The sequence below is a fragment of the Olea europaea genome, chromosome 21 (genome assembly GCF_002742605.1).
Source record: "Olea europaea var. sylvestris chromosome 21, O_europaea_v1, whole genome shotgun sequence".
NCBI lineage: Eukaryota > Viridiplantae > Streptophyta > Magnoliopsida > Lamiales > Oleaceae > Olea > Olea europaea.
Window position 1 is genome coordinate 8,284,309 of NC_036257.1, and position 11,414 is coordinate 8,295,722.

General features: G+C 37.5%; 1 protein-coding gene across 1 annotated transcript; it reads left to right on the forward strand.

The window, feature by feature from the left end:
- Positions 1–336: 336 nt before the first annotated feature.
- On the forward strand, positions 337–2,055 carry LOC111370526 (receptor-like protein 51). Its single transcript, XM_022992247.1, has one exon. The coding sequence runs from the start codon at positions 398–400 to the stop codon at positions 1,733–1,735; it is 1,338 nt and encodes a 445-aa protein (XP_022848015.1). The 5' UTR covers positions 337–397; the 3' UTR covers positions 1,736–2,055.
- Positions 2,056–11,414: the final 9,359 nt, after the last annotated feature.

Here is an 11,414-nt window from a genome sequence, read left to right on the forward strand (position 1 = left end):
AGTTACAATTAATTCTTTTGTTTTCTATTCTATTCTTTTTCTTTTATTTGAATAGAGGGCAAAATCGTCAAAAAACAGTGAAAAGGACCTTCAGTGCAAGAAAGGTGGTAAATAAGGGCAAAAATGCCAAAAAATGAAAGATAGGGACGTTTTCCATAATAACTTCGAAAGGTAAGGATGTTTTGTGCCAATTACCCTTTTTTTTTTCCCTGTTTTTAGGTTTAGTAATTATAGTCCCATCCAGGGGTATATATATTCCTCACCAACTGTCACTTACCCCACCGAAAATAGAAAATAGAAAATAGAAAAATAAATTTAGTACAGACAATAAAGCAGAAGCCATTTCTCAAATTTCGACAACATTTTCAGAAACAAAGGTTAATTTCTTGGTACAATAATGGCTCTACAGCCCCCACTCCTGCACCACGTACTTCTTCTCCTCCTTTCCTCTGCCGCCGTCATCTCCTCCCTTTCGCATCCTCCCACTACCAATGTCACAACCATCTCCCCCACCCATTCTCCCTCTGCTCCCACCCGTTCTTCCACCCCAACTCCCAAAACACCCACCAAGCCTGTTTCCACTTCCGCATCTACCCTTGACCCAAAACAACTCAGAGCCCTCGAGTCCCTAAATATCCCAACCTCCAAAGATCCCTGCTCCGTACGGCCCCACATCTTCACCGCCACCACCTGTGACTCCTCCAAGCCCTTCCGCCACCTCCTCTCTCTCACTCTCTCTAACTGCTCAGACGATGTAACTTTATCCCTTACTGCCCTCAAGTCCCTCTCCACTCTTAACACCATCCAGTTCATCAACTGCCCCATTTCCCCCATTCGCTTCCCCTCTGAACTTACTTCAAATCTCCGTTCCTTCACTTGCGTCAACAGCCTCGACAAACTCACTGGGATTTGGCTTAGCAGGCTACAAAATGTATCTGATTTAACTGTTTCTCAAGTGAGTATAACTGCCAGTGGCCCTTCAATTATCCTCAACAGCATGAAATTCTTGCATTCGGTCAATCTTTCACACACAAATCTCACTGGCTACCTCCCTAAACATTGGCATCCGAATCTCACTACTATTGATTTATCGGGGAACAAACTCAAAGGAAAGATACCTCTTTCCTTAACACGCCTTGAAAATCTTGTACACTTGAATCTGTCATCAAATTCCCTCAATGGAACAATTCCCACTACCTTTGGGGACTTGACTGCGCTGCAGAATCTTTCATTAGCGTCAAACTCATTGTCGGGATCGATTCCAGAATCTTTAGCTGCAGTGCCCGGTCTAATGCACCTCGATCTGGGGTCTAATCAGCTCAACGGTACGATCCCAAAGTTCATACAAGACATGAAGAAATTGAAGTATTTGAATCTTGAGAAGAACAGTTTCCATGGAGTTCTCCCTTTCAATGCAACATTTATAAAGAGATTGGAGGTGTTCAAGTTGGGTAACAATTCCAATCTTTGTTATAACCATTCAACATTGGGCTCAAAAGTAAAGCTTGGGATTGCGCCTTGTGACAAACATGGATTGCCTATGTCACCACCATCTGCTAAGGACTCATCTGACAATGATTCTAGCGACAGTTCTGATGATGAAGATTACAGTAATGCAGGTGAAAAGCATCATTCCCATGGGCCAAGTAAGATTGTTCTTGGTGTAGCAATTGGACTTTCTTCAATTATCTTTCTCATCGTTTTCTTGGTTCTTTTGTCCAAATGTTGTAAATAATTTCGAAACCCAAATGATTTCTTGGTTTATTTAGCTTAGGAAAATTCTGGGAGTTCTGATTTGAGATTATATTTATTTCGTATATCATATTATTTGATTAAGACAGAAACATAAAAAAAAGGAAAGGAGATCTCGATTGTGGGTGATTCTTTTTTTACTTTTTGATTTAGGTACTGGAATGTGATTAAACATAGCGGGGAAGTGGCTAATTTTGTATCAAAATATTTTCATGGTTCTAAGTTTTCTTTTATCCTTATTCATTTGTAATCTGTATTGTTCTTGAGATGTCAGGATTTGCTTTTATTAAACCTTCAGCCTTTTATTTGTGTCTTTTTCTCAATTCAATTATTCCTTTTTGAAGCCTTTAGTATCTTTAGAATCCATGGGAACTTGGTATTATAGTCCATGTTATAAGTATTTTTAACCTTGTGATTGAGGCCTACGTGACAGCTGTTTCACTGAAATGAGCATGACTCCTAACTAATTGGTCGGTGGACTTGTTAGGAATGCCTTAATTGGCATTTGACTAAGTAGTTTTGCATTAAACATTATCTGGGCTTGCACTATCAATTATACAGATTGGTCAATATACAAATGCTGATCTTGTTTTGTGATCAAGTGAATGCAAGATGGTTAGATTGTGTGATTGCGTCCTGCTGCACTAAACGATCACCTGAAGTTCACCCTCGAGCAGGGATAGATTTAGGATTGGATCCAAGACCGGGCTATAAAATTTTAAATTGGACTACTACCAAAAAAAAAAAAAATCTTTAAAAAAAAGTTGTTGGGCCTGAAGGGGGGGGGGGGGGGAGGGGGGGGGGGCAGGGCTGTAGTCCCCTCCCCCAAATCCGTCCCTGCCCTTGAGTATATGTGAAATTCATCTTTATATGAAACACTAAGTTCATTGTTAACTTTTCAGGTAGAGCATAAGTTAAGTTCTTTGGCATTAGGTTTCTCGCATTAATGACATCAATCTGCTGTTTTTCTGGCTAGTCCATCGACAGATTCGTTCCTGAAAAGGGTAAAATGGGAGTTTCTTGGACATATTCCTGGAAAAATAAAAATGATTACTAAGTTTAAGGGAGGCCGGATTCGGTTTTTCTCAGTTACTTTCAATCTTCATTCATCCATTTACATGGTACCCACTTTATTAGAGATGGGTTCGATGTGGATTTGGCTTCAATTGGTGGTCAGTTATTAGGAGTGGAATTTGAATGTGCGAAATGTTCCTTGTACATGAAACAAGTGATCAAGAGATAGATATTCAGTTGGTTTTAGAATATTCAAAATCAGTTTCAGTAGAACTATAACAGACAGTTAATGACAATGTCCATTGAAATTAGTTTTATGATCTGCCCTCCAAATCTAGATGCTACCATTGGATTTAACTTTTACTTGTGATCATCCTTGCCAGAAGATTTAGTTTCAGATCTACTGAAATTGTTTCTTAAGGATCTTATTTTCCTTCCAATATCTAGTAAGGTGAAACTCAATATGTATGAATAGAAAAAGACTTGAATATGTTCTCAGCAGTTGAAGTGTGATTCAAAGTATGGTTCTGAATAGTAATTTTTCTTCTGGTGCGAGGTTTTACTTTGCAAAAATCTTCTCTTTCCCTCCTGATCGTGTCTTTTTGGCAAGTGCTTCAGGTTTGGAGTATGCTTCATTATTTATGTGTTTGTAGCTCATGAACTGAGTATCTGAGTATATTGGTGTGCATGTGCTCGGGCATCTGCTTTTTGTTCGAAAGAATTAAGTTAGTTATTTCGTTCATCCATACGTGTGGAGTGATGGGAAACGGGGAAAAAAAAAATTGAAAAGATAGTAAGTGGTATGATGGTTATGCATTGTGTGATTACTAAGGCATATACATTGCCTTTGTATCTTTAGGGTTCGTTTGATTGCAAAAATAGAATTTGAGTGGAAAGAAAACAAATATAGGGAATTGAATTGCTTACAAATTGTTTTACTGGGAATTGTCCATTTTGTCAAGTAAAGAAAATCATCTATCTTTTAGTGTTCGTTTGATTTTATTTTACATGGAAATATTGTCAATTAAAGGAAACAAATTTTAAAATTAAGGATAGAATTTGTTCCCATTGTCCAAAAAAAAAAAATGGAAAGAGAGAGAGAGAGAGAGAGAAAGTTAACTATTAGAAAACCAAGAAAATTCCACTTTTCAAGAAAATCAAATTCCATGGAACAAATATGCTATAAACATGGCCTTATTTCTTTTCATGATAAGGAATTTGATTTTGCAGCCTACAATAATCTCACTTCACGTAATACTTTTTAGAGTAATTTAATGAACAGAATTTATATTTGAACTTGATTGAAATACCCCACTTCTGAGTATAATTTAACTAATAGCAGCTTATAATTTTTCGAGTAGAGAGGATATTTTTTCCCGCAAAAGTTGGTAGACCTATTAATTACTAGTATATTGTCCATGAAAACTCCATATCCGGTCACACCCCCATTGCGAGTTTTTCAAAAATTGAACCCGTCCAATCGAAACATAATGGTGGATAGTAACACGGCCAATCAGCTCTACGACCCCCTTTTCTTTTGCAACCCTCGAATTAATTAATAATCCTAACGATCACCATCCTCCCCACCATTGTTGGTATTAAATATCTCTCCTCCTATGTTGCCATCTATCCCTCCAAAACCATTATCATCGATTTCCAAGTTTAATTTTCTTGTCTCATCTAATATCAAGAGTGAAATTTGATGGAGGCTAATTTTTTCCCTCTCCAAACAATCACTCAACAAATCGGGAATAACCACCATCACTTTGTGACTTCTAATCTGACCCATGAGTTCCAGGGACTGCAATCCAACTTCAGTTTGCCTTTTGAAAACTGGATTATTGGCTTTTTCGACAGCCAGCAGTCCTGCAGTCGTTCCAATCGCTCGCGTACCGTTCTGGAGGGAGCTTGGTGAAAGTGATGTGGTTTGAGAGCTTTGCGAAGGAATTAAATGGCCTGGAGTTTGCTTATGGGCCAATTGATTTGAAAGGAAGCGTTGGGCCTATATTATGAAATTAAAGATGTCACCAGTTGGGCTTGCTCCCTAATAAGGCCCAGTCCATGTGGTTGAGTATGGCCTAATTTCTTGTCACTAGACAGCTCTAAGTAATCAATTATTTTTCCATCATTCTTTTCTCAATTCGGTCAATTCACAGAGATTCATTCCACGACCTGCTCCGATCTCTTCTCCTCCTCCTCCTCCGACGATGATGGTGAGATCTCAATTGATCTACAATCTTCTACGGTTATCTTAGGTCGATTCTTGCTGCCTTCATTTACCCAGATATCCTTAGATGGAGGTGGCAATTCAGATGTGTAGGTGGTTTTTAGTGAAGTAGCGACTCGTCCATTCCCCTTCCTTTCATGTTCCTCCTCCGGTGCCGATGGTTCTTTCTCTGGCTTTCTGCTCTCTGTCTTCTATTTCAGCTCATCACATTGCTTCTAGGATGAAAATTCTGTTGGAAAAAATGGTTAATGGGTCAACTTTGAGCCCAAATTTCAGTGGGACCCACCTTTTAATTAATACGGGACCTAGCATATTCACGTTCTACTCCGCGAGATGATTAACGTGATATATTTATTTATCGAAAACTGTTTAAAATTGAATGAAATATTAAGTGTTAAAGTAACCCACATAAACTAAGGATTATGGAAGAATTTGATTTTCCAAACACTTATCCCACATAGGAAAGTTAGGAAACTTTGGTGTGGTTTATAAGGTGGAAGTTTGAAATTGGGGTTTGGGCCCCAAGGGGTGCCAATAGTCTTTGGAAGGGGGAAGACCTATATCCTATTGGATTCGGTCATAAACCTACACGCGCGTGCCGCCGTCGCCTTCCGTCCGACCGGCCGGTCGGCTCGGCTCGGCTCGGCATGGCACGAGCACGTGCATGTTTCCGAGTTCGGTGCGGGTGGACCTTTGCACTATATTAATTTTTTGGACAAAATTTATTTAAAATTTTGGGCCAAATTGTAAATAATCAAATTCTTGGTACATTATGAAATTTAAATTTTGGATCATTATTCCGGGGTGTTTTATTTTCTTTTAACAGTCGTCTGTTTACCGACCAAACAGTCGACTGTTTACCGACCAAACAGTCGACTGTTAACCGACTTAACAGACATGACTTTTAAGAACAACATGTTTGTTCGAATGTTTGAGGTTTGTCTGAAAGGTGATGACTGTTCGAATGGCCACGAACAAGTCTATAAATAGCCTGCTTCTCTACCAGAAAATTTACACCATTTTCATTGCAAACTTTCTGTGCGTTGAATCTCATTTCCCTCTTTCTCTCGTTCTGATATTGTCTCGAAGTAAAACACACTTCGTTGAGTTCGTTAGAACTCCTGCAGATCGCAGTGCTGCTTTCGTAGGAGACGAAAATTCGTTCTATCCTGAGAAACGATTGCTGGACGCCTTTAGCACCATTGAAGGCAGCGAATTCATTTTAAGGAAATATCGTGAAATCGGTGGGCTCGAATTATAATTTTGGATCCTGTTGATCAATTATTATATTCAGGTGATTCTGTCGGATTGTTTTTCGAAGGAGTAACTTCAAACTCCAAAAACAACAATCTTAAAACAAATTTTAAATAAATTTTGTTTTTGTTTCTACTCCTTCTTACCGTTGATCTTCTGATTGTGATTCAGAAATGGCAACTTCTGGTACCACACTCCCGAATACGACCGGGGAAAAACCAGAAAAGTTTAATGGGTCAGATTTCAAGCGTTGGCAACAAAAAATGCTTTTTTATTTGACGACATTAAATCTGGCTAAATTTCTCAAAGAAAGCGCGCCTCATATACCGAGCAAGACAGTGATGCTGAAAAATTGGCTGCGTTGATGCATGGAAGCATTCTGATTTCTTATGCAGAAATTACGTACTTAATGGACTGGATAACACATTATATAATGTGTACTGCAATGCCAAATCTGCAAAAGAACTGTGGAAATCTTTGGACACAAAGTACAAAATCGAAGATGCCAGCACGAAGAAATTCATTGTCAGTCGTTTTTTGGATTATAAAATGGTTGACAACAAGACTGTCATATCCCAAGTTCAAGAACTTCAGATCATACTTAGCGACATCCATGCCGAAGGAATGAAACTAAGTGAATCATTCCAAGTCGCTGCACTAATTGAGAAATTACCACCTTCATGGAAGGATTTCAAGAATTATCTAAAGCACAAGCGGAAGGAAATGAAACTTGAAGATATCATTGTCCGATTGAGAATAGAAGAAGACAATCGCAAAACGGAAAAAAGGAATGGTGCATCTAATTCGGTGGAATCAAAAGCCAACATTGTAGAAGGAGGTTTCAAGACAAGCAAAAAGAGGAAGCACAATGGGGAAGGACAAATTGGTTCTTCAAAAACTGCTAAAAAGTTTAAAGGCAACTGTTACAATTGTGGCAAGGCAGGACATCAATCCAAGGATTGTCGAAAGCCAAAAAATGTGAAGGGAAATACTAACTAGGCCAATGTAACAGAACATGAAAACCTCACTGATAAGGTACAAGACATGAATCTTTCTGTGATCGTCTCTGAATGCAACTTAATTGGAAACACTAAGGAGTGGTGGGTAGATACTGGAGCTACTCGTCACATATGCTCAAACCGCGAGATGTTCTCTACCTACAAAGCAATGGATCATGATGAACATCTCTACATGGGAAACTCGTCATCTTTCAAGGTAGAAGGACATGGGAAGATAGTGCTGAAAATAGCAAATGGAAAAGAGCTCACTCTAAATGATATTCTTCATGTGCCCGATATTAGGAAAAACTTGATATCTGGTTCTCTACTAAGTAAGAACGGGTTTAAGCTAGTATTTGTCTCGGACAAATTTGTACTCTCAAAGAATGAAAGTTTGTAGGAAAAGGCTACCTGAATGAGGGCTCTTTAAATTGAATGTAATGACTGTTGTACCTCCAATTATGAATAAGAATAAATCTTCTTCTTACTTGCTTGAGTCATTTAACATTTGGCATGAACGATTAGGATATACAAGTTATAACACTTTGCGTAGATTAATCAAATCAGATTTATTACCAAAGTGTGATTTAAATCCTAATCACAAATGCGATATATGTATAGAAGCCAAAATGTCACGTCTACCCCTTCGTTCTATTGAAAGAAGTACCGAACCCCTAGATTTAATTCACACCGACATATGTGATTTAAAATTTGTTCAAACTAGAGGAGGTAATAAGTACTTTATCACTTTTATCGATGATTGTACTCGATATTCCTACGTGTATTTGCTCAAAAGCAAAGACGAAGTAATTGAAGTGTTTAAACACTACAAGTTAGAAGTTGAAAATCAACTTAGCAAAAAGATTAAGGCCATAAGAAGTGATAGAGGTGGTGAATATGATTCATCATTTGAGAAATTCTGTTCGGAACACGGAATTATTCATCAAACTACCGCGCCTTATTCTCCACAATCTAATGGTATTGTTGAACGCAAGAATCGAACATTGAAGGAGATGATGAATGCTATGTTAATAAATTCTGGATTACCGTAGAACTTGTGGGGGGAATCCTTGCTTTCTACCAACTATATTCTTAACAAACTACCACATCGAAAAACGCAAAAGATACCTTATGAAGTATGGAAAGATCACAAACCTAATTATAAATACTTGAAGGTATGGGGATGTTTGGCTAAGGTAGTAGTTCCTAAACCTAAAAGGGTTAAGATAGGACCTAAAACCATTGATTGTGTATTCATTGGTTATGTCTACCATAGTAATGCTTACAGATTTATGGTATATAAGTTTGAAATACCTAATATGCATGTTAATACAATTATTGAATCAAGGGATACTACATTTTTCGAAAATACTTTTCCTTATAACATGCAAGGTGAATCAAATTCACAAAAGAGATCTCGTGAAAACGAAGAGACTATAGATCAAGAATCTATAAATGAACAACCTAGAAGAAGTAAGAGGGCTAGGACGTCAACCTCCTTTGGGCCTGATTTTCTAACATATTTGTTAGAAAATGAACCTCAAAGTTTTAAGGAGGCTATGTCATCAACCGAAGCTTCATATTGGAAAGAAGCCGTTCATAGTGAAATTGAATCCATACTACAAAATCATACTTGGGAATTAGTAGACCTCCCTCCCGGTAATAAGCCTTTGGGATGTAAATGGATTTTCAAAAGGAAAATGAAAGCAGATGGATTAATTGACAAATATAAAGTAAGAATTGTCGCTAAAGGCTACAAGCAAAAAGAAGGTCTTGATTATTTCGATACCTATTCTCCTGTGACAAGAATCATATCCATACGTATGCTTATTGTAATAGCAGCATTGAATGGTTTGGATATACATCAAATGGATGTTAAAACGTCATTTTTGAATGGGGAATTGGATGAAGAAATTTATATGGAGAAACCTGAAGGATTTGTGGCCTCAAGACAAGAAAAGAAAGTGTGTCGACTTGTTAAATCATTATATGGATTAAAGCAAGCTCCTAAGAAATGACATGAAAAATTTGACATGGTTATGATGTCAAATGGTTTCAAAATTCACGAGTGTGACAAATGTGTTTATGTCAGGAACACTCCAAATTGATATATCATGGTATGTTTATATGTAGATGACATGTTGATTATGGATAACAATGATACCATAATTCAAACTACAAAAAGGATGCTAACAATTAAATTTGAAATGAAGGATTAGGTGTGACCGATGTTATATTAGGAATTAAAATTTCTAGAACATCTGATAGTCTCATATTGTCTCAATCACACTACATTGAGAAGATTCTTGATAAATTCAAGAAATATAATATTATTCCTATGAAAACACCTATGGATGTTAGTATGCATCTTGTTTCCAATACTGGTGATAGTAAGTCTCAATTGGAATACTCTCATATCATTAGCAGTTTAATATATGTCATGAATTGCACTCGACTTGATATTGCCTATTCAATTAGTAGGCTAAGTCGATATACAAGTAATCCAAGCACTGATCATTGGAAGGCTATTGTTAGAGTTTTAGGGTATTTAAAACATACTCAAAATTTTGGATTACACTATTCGAGATATCCAGCAGTACTTGAAGGATACTGTGATGCAAATTGGATATCAGATACTAAAGACTCCTAATCAACAAGTGGATATGTCTTTACACTTGGAGGTGCTGCAATATCATGAAAATCTTCAAAACAAACATGTATAGCTAGATCAACAATAGAATCTGAATTCATTGCATTAGATAAAGCCGGAGAAGAAGCTGAATGGCTACAAAACTTTCTAGAAGATATTCCATGTTGGATAAAACCTGTGCCTGCTATATGTATCCATTGCGATAGTCAATCAGCAATTGGTAGGGCACAAAATGCAATGTACAACGGTAAATCTCGACATATACGTTGTAGACACAATACTGTTAGACAATTGCTCTCTACAGGCATTATCTCTATAGAGTATGTGAAATCAAAATAGAATATTGCGGATCTGCTAACTAAAAGTTTAACAAGAGAGCAAGTCGAAAGTTCATCGAAGGGGATGGGATTAAAACTAATAAAATAATCAAAAGTTTCCATGGTGGCAACCCAACCTAGTTGACTGGAGATCCCAAGATCTAGGTTCAATGGGACAACCGAACTGTGAAAAACTTAGTATGCACTGGGAAGATTTTACTTCTACCCATTCCTATGATGAGCCAGTGCCTAGCTGCCGCGAAATAGGTTAAGATACGCTTTTAATGATTTCTATATCTTGATTCGTTCAAGTGGAGTATAGCAGAATACTCTTTATGGAAATCACCTATGTGAGTGAGAAGGGGTCGCTTCTAAGAGAATTAGGTGAAGATGAATTCTCTAAAAATCACTCAGGAACTAGGAGGTGTCCAAAGCCAAAATGGACACAAACGTGAGAACCAACTGTGTTCGAAGAAAACTGTGTGACTTCTATTGTCTAGATTTTCATAAACGGCTGACTGTTCAAAGCAACTTGCTACTGATTGGCTAAGGAATTCCGATAGATTTTACTAGGGAAAGTTCAAAGTCATCGACTACTTATCCCGATGTAGTCTTCTTCATTTTTTTTCTTTGAAAAACATATCAGATGTTATCGTTTGGAATAAGGCCAACATATTTCATTCATGTGGGGGATTGTTGAAAAAAATGGTTAATGGGTCAACTTTGAGCCCAAATTTCAGTGGGACCCACCTTTTAATTAATACGGGACCTAGCATATTTACGTTCTACTCCGCGAGATGATTAACGTGATATATTTATTTATCGAAAACCATTTAAAATTGAATGAAATATTAAGTGTTAAAGTGACCCACATAAACTAAGGATTATGGAAGAATTTGATTTTCGAAACACTTATCCCACATAGGAAAGTTAGGAAACTTTGGTGTGGTTTATAAGGTGGAAGTTTGGAATTGGGTTTGGGCCCCAAGGGGTACCAATAGTCTTTGGAAGGGGGAAGACCTATATCCTATTGGGTTCGGTCATAAACCCACACGCGTGCCCGTGTCCGAGTCCGGCCCGGTTCGGTGCGGGTGGACCTTTGCACTATATTAATTTTTTGGACAAAATTTATTTAAAATTTTGGGCCAAATTGTAAATAATCAAATTCTTGGGTACATTATGAAATTTAAATTTTGGCTCAT